Source organism: Nyctereutes procyonoides, unplaced genomic scaffold (genome assembly GCF_905146905.1).
Source record: "Nyctereutes procyonoides isolate TBG_1078 unplaced genomic scaffold, NYPRO_anot_genome, whole genome shotgun sequence".
NCBI classification, from domain to species: domain Eukaryota; kingdom Metazoa; phylum Chordata; class Mammalia; order Carnivora; family Canidae; genus Nyctereutes; species Nyctereutes procyonoides.
The window spans coordinates 30,969,965-30,989,710 of record NW_026575042.1 but is presented as its reverse complement, the minus strand read 5'-3'; the positions used below and the strand labels follow the sequence as shown (position 1 = coordinate 30,989,710).

Here is a 19,746-nt window from a genome sequence, read left to right as displayed (position 1 = left end):
CTCAGAGATGCTGTTTGGGCAAACTTTTGTGTGTATCAGAATCAGCTGGAGGGCTTACTAAAATGGAATGCCAGGACCCACACGCAGAGTTCCTGACTAAGCAAGTCTGAGATTAGGCCCAAGAATTTTCATTTCCAACAAATTCCTAGTTCATGCTGATGCAGCTGGTGCAGGCACAACACTAGATTGAGAAACACTGCTCTGTTTTCCAAGACTAGGTACTTAGGGGACAGATACAGACCTTCCCTGCCTACCTAGAGACACAGATGGGAGAACTTGTCACCTGGTCTATTCTAAGGACAAGACCAACTCCTCTGTTATTAAAATCAGCTGGCTAAGAGCTAAAGGGTTGAATTCATTTTCCTCCTCCTCTTCATTAGAGCATCTGTGACTCTCCTCTCATGAAGCCTCCACTTGGCCCAGAAGTGCTAGGGATGGGCTCCTGCCTCCTGGTACAGAGAAGGCAGGCAGCATGTGACAAGGATAGGGTGGTGTGGGAAGGGCAAGGGGCTTCCAGTCACACTACCTCTTATCAAGCCTGGGTGCAGCCACTCCCCAGCTGTGTGGCCCTGGGACTCACTTTCCCCATCTACACAACACGGGATGATGATCCCCACTTCCTAGAAGATTGCTGAGGAGAGTAGACGGGAATAGTGCAAGCAGGGGTCCTTTGTTGACTGTAAAGTACCCCACAAACAGTAATTATTGCCACAGCTTGTGACAGATTTGCTCCTTAACAATAACCTGTAGCAGTGGTGGCTCATTCTCCTGGTTTTTATTTTTTTGTTTTTTACAACTCTAGTAACTTTGGTTCATTTTTAAGACTCTCCTCACTCTCTCCCCAACAATGACCTGTACCTCTGAGCCCCAGTGTTACTGATTCTGACTCACCTTGCACAGGTGTATTTACACACGTAGACTCATCCTTGGGCAGTAAAAGGAAAAACAGTTGGGGTTAAACTGTCATATTGCTCAACCCAAAGTCATGAGCTTCTTCTTTTTTTTTTTTAAGATTTTATTTATTTGGGATCCCTGGGTGGCGCAGCGGTTTGGCACCTGCCTTTGGCCCAGGGCGCGATTCTGGAGACCCCGGATCGAATCCCACGTCGGGCTCCCGGTGCATGGAGCCTGCTTCTCCCTCTGCCTGTGTCTCTGCCTCTCTCTCTCTCTCTCTCTCTGTGTGACTATCATAAAATAAAGATTAAAAAAAAAACCTTATAAAAAAAAAAGAATGAAAAACTAAAAAATTAAAAAAAAAAGATTTTATTTATTTATTTATGAGAGAGAGAGAGAGAGATTGAGAGGCAGACACACAGGCAGAGGGAGAAGCAGGCTCCGTGCAGGGAGCCCAATGTGGGACTAGATCCCAGAACTCTGGGATCATGCCCTGGGCTGATCAACTGCTGAGCCCTCCGGGCTGCCCCTTTGCTTGTGTTTTTTTATTTTATTCCTCACTCTTGAGATTTTTTTTTTTTTTTCTCACTCTTGAGATTAAGAAGCTCATGACTGGGGGATCCCTGAGTGGCTCAGTGGTTGAGCGCCTGCCTTCGGCCCAGGGAGCGATCCTGGAGTCCCGGGATCGAGTCCCACATCGGGCTCCCTGCATGGAGCCTGCTTCTTCCTCTGCCTGTGTCTCTGCCTCTCTCCCTCTCTGTGTCTCATGAATAAATTAAAAAAAAAAAAAAAGGAAAAAGAAAAGAAACATTAGCTAAGCAATTTGTCACGGGTCGTCAACAAGCCAGGATTCTGCAGGTCCATTAAACCCTTCTCATCCCTGTCCTTCCTTTGCCATTTGAACATCAGGCTCCACCCCCAGAATCTCCCCAACCCTCAGGGAGTTAAAGGAAATGAGATAGCCTTGGAAGAGGAGCAGAGACCACTGAAGATCTTGACCCAGACCCTCTTCCTCGGGCTACGTGACTCAAGTCATCCTGACATCTTTCTTTCCTTCTGGAGGCCATATTCCTCCGGAAGGCTCACGTTCCTCCGACATTGGAGGAAAAAGAACCCTTCCATGGAGTCAAAGAGCCTTGGACGCAGTTTCAAGCCTACCGTTTACCACGTGACCTTGCATCGCTTAACTTACAGAAGACTCTGTTTCCACATCTGTAAAACGCAAATAGATGCGACACTATGTGCCCCAGAAAATTGTTTGGGGCGGTAATACACGGCTTCTCACACACTGCCCTGCATATGGTAGTATTTTACTGACTGAGGAAACCCGATTTTCCCCGGGGCTTTATTTTGCCAGGTCGTCCCGGCCTGCTACCCCACGCCCTGAGCTGTGAACGCCCGGCCAACGCCCGACGGAGCCTGGGCCCGCCTTCCAAGCCCTACACCCCGGCACCCCCTAAGCCGACAGGCAGCAGCGCCACTCCCGCCGCCGTCGCCGCCGCTGTAGACTTCGCCGCCACCCTGCCGCGGCGGCGCGGGCGTCACTTCCGCCGGAAGAGGCGGGCGCGTCCGCGCGGTTGGCGCGAAAGTCGGTTCGCCGCCTCGGCAATTTCCGGGTTCTGCGTCGGCTTCGGGTCGGGGGCGCCGCGGGCTGCGGCGGGTGTGCGCCGGGCTGGCGCCCGACCCCAGCCGCCGTCTGGCAGGCCGCGCGCCCCTCCGCTCCCCGCCCGAAGGCCCGCAGGCTCCGCCGAGGTGAGTGAGGCGCGGAGGGCGGACCTGGCTCCCTCCCCACCCCGGTTGGGGGGTCGCGGCACCTCCGCCGCCTACGGGGCCCTCGGACCGGCGGGTGGGACCTTGGCGCCGTAGAGGATGGGGCCGCGGTTGGACCGAGAGCCGGGCCTTTCGGTGGCAGGAGGCAAGCAGGAGCCATCGGCCTTCTAGGGGCTTGACCTCGCCAACCGGCTTCCCTGTTTATAGTCAAGTCCGTTTACTGAGTGAACAAGCGTGGACAGTTTGGTTCTGTGTATCCTTGAGTGCGGTTGAATTGCTCCTTGGCTTAGGGGTCGTAGAGCCCCAGAGGCCCCGAACGAATTCAGTTTAAAGACATTCATGTCATTCTCTGACGTGCAAGGATTGATGTTGTCCTCTTTTTCCTTGACTTTGCCCACATTCCAGCGTTTCTTAGAAACTAATGAACGAATTCATGGGCAAGGCCAGGACGTCTCTATCCTTGGGCATTGCTGCTCTGCACAGAAAAATTAGGTGCTTTTAACATGTAACTTCATACGTGATGTGTTTTTGTCCTTGTTAATGGTTCCTCTATTTTGACAGTTCAAAAATGTCCAGAAATGACAAAGAACCGTTTCTTGTGAAGTTTTTAAAGTCTTCAGACAATTCCGAATGTTTTTTTAAAGCTCTGGAGGTAAGAATAGTTTGAAAATGCCCTCTTTGATGGCCGTGAATTCATTTCCTCCGTTTTAGTGTTTTTCATTTGTTGGGCTTTTTATGTCTTAGTAATGTTTTATTTTCACTCTAGTTTTACTGTAGTGTACATTAACACGGATGTGTCATTACATATTTTTGGATTGGGGTAAATAGTTCATTATTATATATTTTGGGGAGCATGAAATCTATCACTTTCTTTTTTTTTTTTTTAAAGATTTTTATTTATTTATTTGACAGCACAAAGCAGAGAGAGAAGCAGGCTCCCCATGGAGCAGGCAGCCTGATGCAGGGCTGGATCCCAGGACCGTGGGATCATGACCTGAGCTGAAGGCAGACACTTAACCAACTGAGCCAGGGCGCCCTATTATGACATTTTTATTTAGGGATCCCTGGGTGGCGCAGTGGTTTAGCGCCTGCCTTTGGCCCAGGGCACAATCCCGGAGACCCGGGATCGAATCCCACGTCAGGCTCCCGGTGCGTGGAGCCTGCTTCTCCCTCTGCCTGTGTCTCTGCCTCTCTCTCTCTGTGTGTGTGTGTGACTATCATAAATAAACTAAAAAAGTAAAATAAAATAAAAATAAAGTAGCAGAGCTGCTATTCTTGAAAATTACATTGCTTTCTTTGTCTACTAGCCAGAGTAGACCTTTGTATGTTGAAGAAATTTGAGTCTGTTTTGTACTGGTTACACTTCATTTTTTGGTAATTAAAGTAGGTTTCACCACGTACACTGTAATATGGGAAGGTGTGGGGGTGTTTTAGAGCCTTGCTACTTAGAGACCCCGGCCACATCAGTAGAGTTGGAAATGGAGAACGTTGGGCCCAACTCAGACTGACCAATTAGAATCTGCATTTTAAAAAGATCCTCAGGGCAGCCCTGGTGGCACAGCAGTTTAGTGCCGCCTGTAGCCCAGGGTGTGATCCTGGAGACCCCAGATCGAGTCCTGCATCAGGCTCCCTGCATGGAGCCTGCTTCTCCCTCTGCCTGTGTCTCTGCCTGCCTCTCTCTCTCTCTCTCTCTCTCTCTCTCTCAGTCTGTGTCTCTTTTGAATAAATAGATAAAATCTTTAAAAAATAAAAAGATCCTCAGTGTGATTACAAAGTTTAAGAAGCACTATTGTAGCAGATTTTTTTTAATATATATTTTTTAAGATTTTATTTATTTATTCATGAGAGACAGAGGGAGAGAGGCAGAGACACAGGCAGAGGGAGAAGCAGGCTCCATGCAGGGAACCTGACGTGGGACTCGATCCTGGGTCCCCAGGATCATGCCCTGGGCTGAAGGCGGCACTAAACCGCTGAGCCACCAAGGCTGCCGTGTAGCAGATTTCTCTTAAAGTTCATTCAGCAAATAATTATTCAGTGTCATGACGTGTTAAGCACTATTGTAGTACATGGGATACACAAGTGATTACAGCAAGCTAAGATCCATACTTTCTCAGAACTTACATTCTATTTTAGCAATAAGAACTAGACATGAATCAGAGTAAATGAGTAAACTGTATGATATGTTAATAGGGTGCTATGTGTTATGGGAAGAGAAAAGAACAAAACAGATTAAGGAGTTCTAGAGAATGTTTGTTGAGGGGAGAAGGGAAGGTTACAATCTTTAGAGTGTGATTGGTGAAGGCTTTATAGAGAAGATAATTGAGTACACTTGAAGGAGGTGAGATGGTTGGCCATGTGGATGTCTGGGAAGAAGCTTTCAGGCAGAGAGAACAGCCATATACAGGCCCCTGAGAAAGTACTTGGGAGTGCCTATCCAACAGTAGTATGGCTGTAGTATGGTGAACGGGGGATGGAAGAATATTAAAAAGTGCTTTAGAGAGTAAGGGTACAGAGGTCATGTAATGGGCCTTAAGGACTATTGTAAGGACTTTGACTTTCTCTTTTTCATTTGAACAGATCGGAAGTGAGGGAGCAAGTCAGATGAAGACTGGGAGGGTATTCCAGGTAGCAGGAACAATAGCAGAGCCTCTCATTAGGTCCTGCTTATCTTGTTTCAGGCCTAGCAAGAAAGTAGGAGTGGCTAGGGAAGAGTAGGAGAGGTGAGAGGTAGAGGGTTAAGAGTGAGGAGATAGACAGGGGACAGACTCATGACCTGATTTGTATTGTTAGAAATCAGTCACTAGTTGCTGTATGGAGAAGAGATTTAGGGCCGAGAAAGGAGAAGGAACCACTTTGTAGACTTCTGCAGAGGTCTAAGTGAGAGATGATAGTAGCTTTCAATGGGGGAAAAGATTGGATGGATTTTGAAGGTAGAACTCATAGGACTTAAATACAGGTGGAAAATTTTATGTGCATTCTTTCATTTTTTTTTCTTTCAGTCAATAAAAGAATTTCAATCAGAAGAATATCTTCAGATTATTACAGAAGAAGAGGCATTGAAGATACAGGAAAATGATAGGTCACTTTATATCTGTGACCCTTTTAGTGGCGTTGTCTTTGATCACCTCAAAAAGGTTTGCTAACTTTTCATGTGTTCCTTCCATAGTCTGATTTTTGTTTTTGCTTCAGTGGACATAAGTTCTTTACTGACCATGAGGTATTATACAGATTATGAATATAGAGGAATCCTTTGGTTTTAGGAAACCAGACTAGTATTTTTAAAGGCTAATCATGTTACAACAGACTTTTGTTGTATGTAATTTTTATATTTCAGGAGATTTAACTTCTCTTAGCTTAAGTGAACTGTATAGTAATGAAACATTTTAATGACAGAGTTCTACTGTACTTAAACTCAGATTTTCAGTAAAGAGTAGGAAAAGATCTCAACATAACGCTTGGTTACTTACTGTCTTTCCTATGTGCACTTGCACGCAGAATTTTAGTACCTGTACCTTGTAGAGGGTCTGAAACATTATATGCCTAAAGGAAACATTTTGGGGATGAGTATTGCTAATATACCAATGAGCCATCTTATTTCTCTTTGTTGATTCCAGAGTCTACTGACTCATTACTTTTTTGGTGTCTGGACAAGCGAGAAGCGTTGAAATAAAAGTAAACTGGCTGTAATTCCATCCAGATTACAAAGAAGTGATTCTTGTTTGAAGGAGAAGAAAACATAGAAGAGTAGGTAGATGCAGTATCTGCACAATTTATGGAAGGTCTGTGCCCACCTTTGCCAAAAGCATTGTTGGTCTTACCCTCCTTTTGGAAATAACACTCCTTGTCAGATAGAGTCAATAGCATTAAAAACTCAAATTTTCTTGGCTGAACAAAAAGATAGCAGTAGTCATTTACCATGTAGATCTTTTAAATCAGTCATGACTTAATGACTTTGGCATCCGTATCCTTTTTAGATCTGGCTTGAATATGCTGATGTTGAGCAAGACTCAACTTTTCTAAACTCAAGTTATCAATGAAAATGAAAGGCCATATTTTTAACAACCTGTAATATCTTTGAGAAATACTTACTTGGAAAGACATTGAGTTGAAGACAAAGTATTTAAAACACAAATGTAGACACTGCCTGGGATTTTTTTATGTGTGACAGAATAGGTATTTTAGAAGGGGTTAATTAGGCTCTTAAACGTTTAAACTGCTTGATTGGATACTTCATTTAAAAAGTATATATGGATGTTTCCTAATTATAGCATAAGATTGTTAGTCCTGTACCCTCTCACTCAGACTATGTTCGTTTCAGATACTAAAATTTGTTGGCTGTTGTGACTAAATGTGGCTCTTGGGGCATATATCTTTTGATAGACTGCATTGTTTGATTTGCATCTGTGTTTATTTAATGTGTAGTGTCTCTGAGAAATTATAATGGTCTTTATTTTTTCTTATAATAATTTAGTGATTTTTCTGCAGTGGTTCAACTGTATAGAATCGGTAAATATTAAAAAATGTAATTTTATAAGCAGGAGGTCTTTTCCAACATACTGAGCTTTCTCCTCTTTTTTGTAGCTTGGCTGCAGAATTGTTGGCCCTCAAGTAGTCATATTTTGTATGCACCACCAGCGATGTGTCCCAAGAGCTGAACATCCAGTCTATAATATGGTTATGTCTGATGTAACTATATCTTGTACAAGCCTGGAAAAAGACAAAAGGGTAGGTGCTGAGAAGAATATCATGATCAATATGTTTATCTCCATAGTTAATCTTTTACTGCAGAGGAGACACTTTGAAAGACCTTGTACTTGGTGTTCATGACTTAATGTCAGTATACACCAATGAACAGCTCTTCTATTTTAATGAACACAGTGGAATCTGTTTTATTGAGAACTGACTACTTGAAAGAAAACATCCTTTTTCCCCTATGCAGTTGATGAGTTAGAGTCACATTTTTCCACTATAGATGGTTTATCTTTAAAAAAAAAAAAAAAAAATGATAGGGTGCCTGTGTGGCTCAGTTGAGCTTCTGACTTCGGCTCAGTTCATGATCTCAGCGTCCTGGGGTTATTGGGCTCTGAGCTCAGCAGGGAATCTGCCTCTCCCTCTCCTCCTACTTGTACTCCTTCTCTCTCACACTTTAATGGATAAATAAATCTTTTTTAAAAAATAATTTAAAAGAGCATTGATAGAATGGGCTGTGAGTTTAGCATCAGCTGTTAGGTAAGAAATGCTTTAATAATGCTCCCTAAGATAAAATACATATTTTTATATATGTATATAATTTATATTTTTAAATATGTATCTGCACAAAGTATATTATAGAAACAACATAGGTTAATAAAGTCATGGAGTTGAAAGAAACAACTATAGAAAATAATATGCAAAGGTAATTATTTTTGAATTTGTTGTAATTCAAATTTATCTTTATCCAAAAAGCAATTTGATTAATTATTTAGCTTTATAATGGTGAGAAATATTTGTGTCTTCAAGCTAACAACAAAAGGTATTTTGGTTTTTGTATAAAAAAATGGAAGAGATAGGGGATCCCTGGGTGGCTCAGCAGTTTAGCGCCTGCCTTTGGCCCAGGGCACGATCCTGGAGTCCCGGGATCAAGTCCCTCGTCAGGCTCCCCTCATGGAGCCTGCTTCTCCCTCCTCCTGTGTCTCTGTGCCTCTCTCTCTCTCTCTCTCTCTCTCTCTCTCTCTCTCTCCCCCCATGTCTATCATAAGTAAATAAATAAATCTTTTTTAAAAAAGTGGAAGAGATATTGTTTGCTTTAATATTAATGTACTTTCTTTTGGGTTTACAGGAAGAAGTTCATAAATATGTACAAATGATGGGTGGACGTGTATATAGAGATCTTAATATATCAGTAACTCATCTTATTGCAGGAGAAGTTGGCAGCAAAAAATACTTAGTTGCTGCAAACCTAAAGAAACCGATTTTGCTTCCTTCTTGGATTAAAACACTTTGGGAAAAGTCACAAGAGAAGTAAGAAAGACATTTATGTGTTTTCTAGATTTGAAAAAAATGATATGTTCAATCATTTTGGCATATTGTGGGTTTTTACAGGGGAGGTTTTATGTTGTCCTCTTGGGATTTGTTATTCAGGGACAAAAAATGGGGTTATTATTCCTCAGTGAAAATAAGCACCATCTGCAAGCTCTTATCAAGATATACCTTATCAGGGTATAAGATGGTAGGTAGAATAGGCTATTGATTTAATATTAGCTATAAGTAAGAAAGAAACATTGTTTTCAGCAATAAATTCTTGTTAAATAGTTGAGAAGATCACTGTAGCAACTACAGCTCTTAAGTTACATTATCCTTCCACTACTCTACACATATGTTAAGATGGAGAGTGAAGTAGCCATTTTGGCAGCCATAATCCTTCTCAGAGGTATCTGTGTGAAGTTGAATGTAAACATATGTAAGCCATTAACTAAGATGTATTCATTCAGTAAATGGTAATCAATCTCATTTTATATACCTAGCCTGGAGTGAGGCATTTACCATGCACACTAAGCAAACCAAAATAGCATCCCTGCCATTGTGAACCTTAGGGTTGGACATTTTTCCAGTCTTCCTTTCAACACTATCCGCATCCTAAATGTGTCTCCACATGGGTACCTTCATTCCTAGCACATCTCTCTTACATGGTAAAAGAATGATGATATTTTTGTTAGTATTCTGCCAAAAATCATTGCTTATTATTTATTTGATATAATGGATGGATAAAAAGTCATTTTTCTAGTAAGTAACCAAGATCCTTTGAGTTTTTAAGTAAATTCACAATTAAAATATTGGAAAATACACCACTTTGACCAGCATGGACTTACAGAGTTAATGAAATGCATATTACTTAAAACAGTTTTATTTGGGAAACCATCTGAAATATTTTTTTACTAGTGACATGGTTGAGCTAGATGAGCAATTAGTGTAATTTTTTAAGTGTCAGTTCCCTTTTTTCTAAAAAAATGAGGAAAGCATTAATGACTTCTTTTGTTTGTCATTCGTATAAGTTTTAAACAATCTAGTGTATTAATATGTTAATTTTTCCTTTGTTTTCCCCAGAAAAATATCTAGATATACTGATGTAAACATGGAAGACTTCAAGTGCCCAATTTTTCTTGGTTGCATAATCTGTGTGACTGGGTTGTGCAGCTTAGATAGGAAGTCAGTTCAGCAACTCACGGTTAAGCATGGAGGTCAATATATGGGACAACTGAAAATGAATGAATGTACACACCTCATTGTGCAAGAACCAAAAGGTAAAAACTGTGTTTTCCAAATGGAAAAAGATGGAAAATTTTCTATAGCATTTAAAATTAAAAATCTTTACAGAATAGTTTTTTTTTATCTGATATGTTATAAATCTGGTAATTTCTGCTCCCCTAAAGTCTTAAAAAGATAGTTTGGGTCACAATCTGTAGAAAAATTACATGACTATCCAGGTTGGCCCAGGTCTCTGAAAAGTATTTTTTTCTGTTTCCAGTGGTTTTTATTGTTTAATATATTTTTTGTAAGGAAAAAAGTTTCCTATATAATTACCAAAAACAAAACAAGAAATTTGGATGAATAACACAAAGGCTAATAGATGTAGCTAAATTACATATCTTTCTAATGATAAGTTTAAAAGGCTTGGCTTAAAAAAAAAAAAAAAGGCTTGGCTTAGTTTTTAATCACCTTTATTGAATGAATTACAAGTTGTAACTTGAAGATACACCTTGCCAACATGAGGCAGGTAAAGAAAAAAAATAACACTACCAATAAAAATTCCTTAAAATTGTGTTTAATTTTGGTGTCCTGTGACCTTTATATCTATTTTGGAAGTAGTGTTTTGGGTTTGTGTTTTGTTTTGTTTTTTTATACCAATACCCTTAAAATATATACAAATTGATGTAAGAATTTTGTTAATGTTTTTGTTCTCTTTATAGTGTTTTATTTATTTATTTTTTTAATTTTTTTATTATTTATTTATGATAGTCACACAGAGAGAGAGAGAGAGAGAGAGAGAGGCAGAGACATAGGCAGAGGGAGAAGCAGGCTCCATGTACCAGGAGCCCGACGTGGGATTCGATCCCTGGTCTCCAGGATCGCGCCCTGGGCCAAAGGCAGGCGCTAAACCGCTGCGCCACCCTGGGATCCCCTTTATAGTGTTTTATGAAGCTACCTGGATAACAAAATTAGAAAAAAAAATAACAAACCCTGCTAAAATTAATTAGTAATTGTCCTTAAATCAAAGCTTTTGGGTATGGCCAATTGTGACTTTATAATTGTGAGTGGAGTTGGTAACTGCTGTTGAATTTCTAAATCTGAAGTCTGTTCATCAACTCTCAATGTCCAAAAAAATCCTTTTTGTGTTGTTGTTTACTACATATTGATCCCAGTTTCTCTAGGACACTCTTTCAAAATACATTGTGTTAAAAGTTGTTTAAGGCAATAAAGATATATTTCTTATATACCTATTTATTTTGACTTCAGGTTGAATCCTATTGACATTGGAGTGGTCTATTCAAAGCTGGTATTTTTTTTATATTACAGACATTTACAATCTTAACGGTTGTTTTAAGTAGTCTTATTAAATCCACATAATTAAAAAAATAAAAATAAAAATAAATTAATAAAGCCATATAATTCTGTGAGTTATTCCCATGTTATAGATTAAGAAATTGGTTTAAAGAAATTAAGCAGTGGAGGCTATACTCAAACTAAGTCTAATATTTCAATTATCCCACATAAATTATGCAATCTTAAGAGATACCCCCACACATACACTGTATAGCCTATTGTTTGTGTAAGATTAATTACTGGTAACTTTAATTTCGTTGATTTTTTTTTCCCCATTACCTATCATGCTTCGAATATTTCTAGAGATAGAATTTAATGGTTTACATTTCTGTTTCCTAATGAACATGATAGGTCAAAAATATGAATGTGCCAAGAGATGGAATGTACACTGTGTGACCACACAGTGGTTTTTTGACAGTGTTGACAAAGGTTTTTGTCAGGATGAATCCATATACAAGACAGAGCCTAGACCAGAAACAAAGACTATGCCTGATACTTCAACTCCTACTGGCCAGATCCACACAGTTGACAGTAAGTTTCAGTGGGATTAAAGTAGACATTTTTAACCACTATTTTCTGTGTTAGAATTGATTTGTAAATAGAATCAGTGAGATATAGTAGGGAATTCCATCCTTTCTTGCTCTGCTTCCAGGCACAATTTTATAACTAAATTGTATGAAAATTAGTCTAGAACTCCAGGTATTTCCTTTTATAATAGATGAATATTTTCTTTCATACCTTGATTTAATGCAAAAGATGATTAAAGAAATCAAGAGTATTAATAAATACTTAATAAATTTTTCCAAGCCTGACTGGTGGGCAAATGTTAATACATTTTTATTAGTTTGCTACAATTGTTATAGACCATCTACATTCATAGAAAATTGAAAACCATTTCGATTTTGTAGGTGCCACATTGGCAATTTAGCAGGTGTTATACTTTTTTCTTTCCCAGACCCTACAGTCAGCAACTTCAGAATTTTAATGGAAGCAAACCACTATTAAAATGTATTAAGTGTATTTTTATTTGAATAAGATACGAACTTTAATTTATTTCAATTTCCTTTGATACTTGACCACCAAGATTTCAATTAAACCATTTAAAGCTTAATTTGGAAATTGTTCACAGCTCTTTGTGTATAAGAAAAATAGTAGGAAAATAGGTAATCACAATTTTATCTCCATAAATTTCCATATCTTTGTTTGATATGTAGGTCGTACTCTTTCAGATGTCAGCCATATTTCCAACATCAATGCAAGTTGCATAAATGAATCAATGTGTAATTCAGTGCTTAATAGCAAAGTGGAGCCTACCCTTGAAAATCTAGAAAATTTGGATGTCAGTGCATTTCAAGCACCTGAAGATTTATTAGATGGTTGTCGGGTATGTCTTGATTATGTTTTATATGCAGTGATCCTAGTCTGACTTTGAGGACCCCTCAGAGTTGGGCTTACTCCTTATCCATATAAAATAAGCCTTTCACTCTAGGGAAGCAGATGCAAGCATTAGGCCACATCTGTCCGTAATTGTCATTTATTGTTTGTAAGATGCTAGACTGTGCTAATCAATTCATATATATTGTTAATATGTTGTAAATAATCTCATTTAATTCCCACAAATAACTAAAATGGATATGATGCTGAGGTTTAACAGATTAAAATTCTTACTCAAATTCACACAAACATTAAGTAGATAGCTAGCCATCTACTGCAAATCCTATATTCCTAACCGTTAGACCCTCTGCTTTGTTTAATGACTCTTGGGCTCCTTAACTTTTTAGTGTATGAATAAACTATCTTATAAGCGCTTTGGTGAAAACATCATATGCTATAAATTTCCTAGAGCTGATTACTTATCTAATAATATTTATTTTATTTTGTTAGAGAATGAGACAGCACGGGAGCGGGGAGAAAGGATCTCAACCAGACTCTACACAGAGTGCAGAGCCCAACATGGAGCGCAATCTCAGGACCTTGAGATCATGACTTGAGCCAAAATCTAGAGTTGGACACCTAACCAACTGAGCCCCTTAGATGCCCGTGACTAGGTTATTCTTATAGGAAGTTTATGATTCCTGATTTTTGTTACAATATCTTCTAATATGGAGGTTACTTAGTTTGGGATATAAATGCAGTTAGGAATAGATTTGCCAGTCTTAAATTTTTTTAAAGATGATGTGAAATAAAGATGAAAAGTCTTTTTATATTTATTAAATTGGTTTAAATATATACATACTTTTTTTTAATATATACATACTTAATAAAGATGTTATTGTGTGTGTTTTATCCTCAAAGCACCGTTCTCAGTTCAACTTAAATTTTCTTGTGTAATCAACTATGTAAAAGGTATCTCAATTTATAGGTAAAAAAAATTGGTTTAAATAACCTGAGTAACTTATCATGGTCAGGTAGTTAATTATTGGCCTCTGAACCAAAATTTAAACCCAGGTTTTCTGAATTCAGATATATGTGAACTCCAGTTTATTTCTATAATTTAAATTTACAAGTAGTAAGATCTTAAGAATTCAAGAAGCTACTTATATTTTAGACATTGCTCTACAGTAATATCTAGCTTCTATTTTATTTAAAGCCTCAAAATACTTACCAAGTATCTATTGTGGATATCAATGCTATGGGACTGTGAAGAAGTAATAAAAAATTAAAATTTCAGAATTGTTGGGATGCCTGGGTGGCTCAGTTGGTTAAGTGTGTACCTTCAGCTCTGGTCATGATCTCAGGGTCCTGGTATCAAGCCCATGTTGGGCTCCCTACTCAGTGGGGAGTCCTCTTCTTCCTTCCCCTCTCCCTGGCTCCTCCTCTCACTCCCTCGTGCGCTCTCAAATGAATAAATTTTAACAATCTAATTAAAGGAATTGTTAAAATCGGTTTCAGAATATACTCCATTCGTAATGTATTTTAAATATACACAGAGCTGTCTTATTTACACACAGTGCATTTAGATACATATTTTTAGTATGTTTCTGTTGAGAGAAATAATCTTAAATGCATTAGTCTAAAGTAAATATTTTCTTTCTTTGCAGATCTATCTTTGCGGTTTTAGTGGCAGAAGGCTAGATAAACTAAGAAGGCTTATTAACAGTGGAGGTGGAGTTCGTTTTAATCAGCTCAATGAAGATGTAACTCATGTTATAGTGGGAGATTATGATGATGAATTGAAGCAGTTTTGGGATAAATCGGCCCACAGGTTTTGTCAGTTTTTAATTCAAAGCAATTTCTACTCTGTAATGATTTTCCTTAAAACTGCATATCCATGCAATTATGGAAATTGCATGGCAAGTAGGATGATGGTCTGTAGCTTAAACTAATATATAATTATGTATTATTTTTATAGGCCTCATGTAGTAGGAGCAAAATGGTTGCTGGAATGTTTTAGTAAAGGTTATATGCTTCCTGAAGAGCCATATATCCATGCTAACTACCAGCCAGTGGAAATTCCAGTTTCAGATCAACCTGAAAATAAAACAGCCCTTTTAAAAAAGAACAACAGCTTTTCTAAGAAAGACTTTGCTTCTGATGAAAAGCATGAACAAGCTGATGAAGATCTGCTCTCTCAATATGTAAATAATAACCCGACAGTAGGTAAGAAATAGTTGATTAGTATTTACAGTCATTAAACATTTTAGTAGTAGAATATTTCTGCCAGGTTTCCTAGATTTTAAGTTAAACCTTTTTCTTTCCTTAATGTTTTGTTACTTTTTCCAAGCAAGCAAGGCCAAGAGGGCTGAACCCTCTGACTCTCTTCAACTCACTGGCTCTCCTTTGATCTGTTTTATATACCAGCATCACTTTTTTACCATGAGTTTGTAACAGCATAAAAACTTTTTTTAAAGACTGTATTTATTTATTAGAGTGCACATGGTGGGGTAAGGGGCAAAGTGAGAGGGAGAAGCAGACTCCCTGCTGAACAGAGAGTCCAACTTGGGGCTCCATCCCAGGACCCTGAGATGATGACCTGAGTCAAAGGCAGGTGCTTAACCAGCTGAGCCACCCAGGTGCCCCATGTAACAGTATGAACTTTTATTTTAACCTTGTAATTACCTCTTACTTGGTTATTAGGATCTTTAGTGCATCCAGTATTGCACTGTGGACCACAGCCTCTGTATGTAATTATGAGCAACATTTCTTCTGTTTTAAGAAAAAATTTTTGTGAAATATTTAATACATTGAAAGAGATGTCAATAATGTAATGAGGGGATGCCTGGGTGCCTCAGTCGCTGAGCATCTGCCTTTGGCTCAGGCTGTGATCCCAGGGTCCTGGGATCAAGTCCCACATTGGGCTCCCTGTGAAGAGTCTGCTTCTCTCTCTATGTCTCTGCCTCTCTCTCTCTGTGTCTTTCATGAATAAATAAAATCTTAAAAAAAAAAAAGAATACTGTGATGAATAACCATATACTACTAGCTAGGTATAAAAAATAGAATACTGCACTGTACAAAAAGCCTCCTGGGAGTATCTTACTGTTTTCCTTATAGTTTACATGTGTGTATATCTGTACAAAATATATATACTCTAATTTTGTGTATGTTTTAGCTTATGTGAATGATATATGGTATGTACTATTTTGCTGCTCTCCTCTGACCATGAGAGAGATTTTATTTAATCCCAGTAACTGGTTGAGTATACCACAGTTTATCTATTTTCCTATCTATAGACATTTTTGTTGTCATTTTTCTTTCTTTTCTTTTCTTTTTTTTTTCTTTTTTTTTTTTTTTTGCCAGTGCAAACAGTACTGCTGAGATTGTTCTTACCCATGTCTCTGATTGCTTGGAGATTTCTTTACATTTACATAATATCAAATTTGGTTTGCTGTATATGGATTAATAGATGTGTTAAACTCTTCCACTGTAATGGTGGCTTTGACAGTTTCTCCATGTAGTTCTGTCAAATTAATTTTTTAATATATTTTGATCTATTACATGATCCTCATTTTCCTAATTTTTTTTTTCTTTAAACTCTGTTTTGTCTGATATTAATAGAATTATCTCTGCCTTGTATGAGTCAGTAGTGATCTGGTATGACTGACTTTTTCTTTTAACTGCAAATTTGGTCAATTTACATGTATTTTTACTTGTGATATATTTTTATTATTTTATACCATCTTATTTTGTGCTTTCTGTTTGTCTCATTTTTCTGTGCTTCCTTGTTTAATATTTTGCCTCCTTTAGGAAAGCCTGAGCTTGCCCCCACTTACCCCTATCTCCCAAGTCCCTGTCTTCCCTCTACTGATGTGGAAGTTACATCTTTTTGTATTTTCAGTGTTTCCTTGGAACATGAATGTGCATCAAAACTTGAAATCTAAAGTTAATCAGAATTTTTATCTTCATCTTGAATAATACAAAAACTTTATGACACTAACTTCAACATCATTGCTAATCACACTCCCCTACATATACTAATACAGTCAATTTATGTGATTTGGACTAGTATTTTCATTGTCCTTTTAATTTCACAATCAGACACACTGTTTTATGTGGTCCATACTTATTTTGATTTACCAACATGTTTAGCAATTTCTTTGCTTCCCATCCCTTGTATCTGAGACCTCTTCTGGAATCATTTTCTTTCCTCTTATTAAATAATATCCTTTAGAAATTCCTTCAGTTTCTGTTAATGTCTTTACTTTTACCCTTGTTCTTAAAAAGTAGTTAAGCTAAGAGTATAGTACTAGACAGTTACTTTGAGCTCCTTTAGATGTTGTTTCATTGTCCTATTTCCATGGCTGCTGGATAAGAAGTCATTTAGTCTAATTGTTATTCGTTTGTAGGAATTCGGTTTTTTTTTTTTTTTCTGGCTGTTTTAATATCTCCCTTTTATTGCTCATTTCTAGAGTTTTACCATGTACTTGTCCTACTTAGAATTCACTGTGTTTTCTAAATCTGAGGATTAGTGAGGGGTTTTGTTTTTTTCATTCCAAAAAAAATTTCATCTGTTATCTCTTTGAAGATTGCTTCTTCCCCATTCTCTATATTCTCTCCCATTAGCTCTGTGTGTGGATTGCTTAACCTGCCCTTCAAATTTCATCTTTTTGTCTTTCTATGATTTATTATGGATTTCCTTCCACATCACTGTTTCTCTGTTCACCTGTTGATTAATGTTGTTAACCTATCCATTAAATGTTTTATTTCAATAATTATTTTTTCAGTTCCTGGAAGTTCTAGTTCTTTTTAATAATCTATTACTCTATATTTATGTCTTGTTACTTATTTCTTGAAATACATTAAAGATACTGCCACACCTGAATGGAGAGGAGAGGTAAATCTCTTTATTGTTCTTGGCGCCTAGATTCTTGATGTTTTTGTGATATTGTAAACTCATTCTTACTAGGACTGTGAGAATTCTGAGAAGCTTAAGGTGAGGATTTGTTTCTTTAGAAAAGATTCATGTTTAAATCTGTCAGAACTCTAGTTTTCCAACTCATGACACGTCTCAGTTTATTAGCTGAATGTTTTTTGGACCATTGGGGTATTGTAAATTGATACCCTAACCTAACCTACATCATAGGACCAGGCCTGTGATGACAAATTGTCAGGAGAGTAGTTTTTCCCTCTTGACCCAAAGTCAAAGTCAAGTGTACTTGTCAGCTCTTTTACAGGGTAGATTGTTGTTGTTGTCTTTGTTTGGTTGATTTTGGACTACATTGTAACAAAGGCATTTCCCTTTAGAGTTTCTGGGTTTGTTTTCTCAGGGTATGCTCTGCCCCACCTCTAATTTGTGTGAGACTGAAGACTTGACTCTGTTTCCCTTGATATGATGTCCTTAAGTTCTGAGGGTTTGAGTTTCTGCCAAGATAGATTAAGATTCAGGGTAACCATTAGTTTTAGTAACCACTTAATGCTCTGTATTCATACTACTACATTTTCAGTCCTTGAGGATCTCCCTTATTTTCCTACAAATTCAGTGTGCATTTGTACTGATGCCTTGTATTTTATATTTTCAAGTATTTGATTGTGAGAGGGTTTCAAATGTCTAGCTACCATATTTCTAGAAGGGAATTTCCAGTATTTTCTTTTTTTTTTAATGACTTACATTAACTCCAGTTAATATACAGTGCTGTATTAGTTTCAGATGTATAATATATTGATTGAACAATTCCATACATCACCTGGTGCTTATCATGGCAAGTGCACTCCTTAATCCACATCACCTACTAAACCCATACCATACCTCCTCCCCTCTGGTTACCATTAGATTGTTCTCCGTAATTAGGAATTTGTTTTTCTCTCTCTCATTTTATTCCCTTTGTTTGTTTTCTTTCTTAAATTCCACATAATTGAGATCATTGGGTATTTGTCTTTCTCTGATTTATTTTGTTTAGTGTTATACTTTCTACCTCCATCCATGTCCTTGCAAATGGCAAGATTTCATTCTTATAGCTAAATAATATTCCTCTGTGTGTGTGTGTGTGTGTGTGTGTGTGTGTGTGTACACATACACCACATCTTCCTTATCCATTCATTTGTTGAATACTTGGCCTGCTTCCGTATCTTAACTATTGTAAATAATGCTGCTGTAAACATAGGGGTACATGTATCCCTTTCAATTAGTGTTCTTGTATTCTTTGGGTAAATACCTAGTAGTGAGATTGCTGGATCACAGGGTAGTTCATTTTTCACTTTTTGAGGAACCTCCATACTATTTTCCAGAGTGGCTGGACCAGTTTGCATTCCTGCCAGCAATGCACAAGGGTTCCTTTTTTCCCAGATCCTTGCCAGTGCTTGTCATCTAGAGTTTTTATTTTAGCCATTAGACATGTGTGTGGTGATAGCACATTGTAGTTTTGATTTGCATTTCCCTGATGATGAGTCATGTTGAGCATCTTTTCATGTGTCTGTTGTCCATCTCTGTCTTTTTTGGAGAAAATGACTGTTCATTTTTTAACTGGCTTATTTGTGTTTTGGGTGTTGAGTTGTATAAATTCTTTATAGATTTTGGAGACTAACCCTTTATCAGATACGTCATTTGCAAATATCTCCTCCCATTCTATAGGTTGCCTTTTAATTTTATTGTTTCCTTTGCTGTGCAGAAGCTTTTTATGTAGTCCCAATAGCTTATTTTTGCTTTTGTTTCCCTTGCCTCCAGAGGCCTATCTAGAAAAAAAGTTGCTGTGGTCTATGTCAAAGAAGTTACTGCCTGTGTTTTCTTCTAGGATTTTTATGGTTTCAGGTCTCAAATTTGAATTTCATCTTTTTTTGTGTATGGTGTAAGAAAGTGATCCAGTTTTAACTCTAATTTATTAAAGAGACTAACCTTTTCCCATTGGATATTCTTTCTTGCTTTGTCAAAGATTAATTGACCATATAGTTGTGGGTTTATTTCTGGGTTTTCTATTCTGTTGCATTGATCTGTGTGTCTTTTTTTGTGCTAGTATCATCCTGTTTTGATTAATACAGCTTTGTAATATAACTTAAAGTCTGGAATTGTGATGCCTTCAGCTTTGCTTTTCTTTCTCAAGATGCTTTGGCTTTTTGGGGTCTTGTTTGGTT

General features: G+C 37.9%; 1 protein-coding gene across 5 annotated transcripts in view; it reads left to right on the top strand.

The window, feature by feature from the left end:
- Nucleotides 1–2,490: 2,490 nt before the first annotated feature.
- Nucleotides 2,491–19,746, top strand: part of TOPBP1 (DNA topoisomerase II binding protein 1) — a 61,449-nt gene continuing 44,193 nt past the window's right edge. The window contains exons 1-10 of one of the 5 annotated variants that reach the window (XM_055321386.1): nt 2,491–2,646; nt 3,226–3,316; nt 5,664–5,798; nt 7,246–7,389; nt 8,483–8,664; nt 9,748–9,944; nt 11,596–11,775; nt 12,474–12,628; nt 14,286–14,449; nt 14,597–14,844. In XM_055321386.1, coding sequence (XP_055177361.1) covers nt 3,233–3,316; nt 5,664–5,798; nt 7,246–7,389; nt 8,483–8,664; nt 9,748–9,944; nt 11,596–11,775; nt 12,474–12,628; nt 14,286–14,449; nt 14,597–14,844 — 1,489 coding nt within the window. In that variant the 5' untranslated portion in view covers nt 2,491–2,646; nt 3,226–3,232. Of the gene's footprint in view, nt 2,647–3,225; nt 3,317–5,663; nt 5,799–6,278; nt 6,444–7,245; nt 7,390–8,482; nt 8,665–9,747; nt 9,945–11,595; nt 11,776–12,458; nt 12,629–14,285; nt 14,450–14,596; nt 14,845–19,746 lie in introns of those variants that run through there. The other 4 variants (XM_055321387.1, XM_055321384.1, XM_055321385.1 and 1 more) reach the window with 4 other exon arrangements.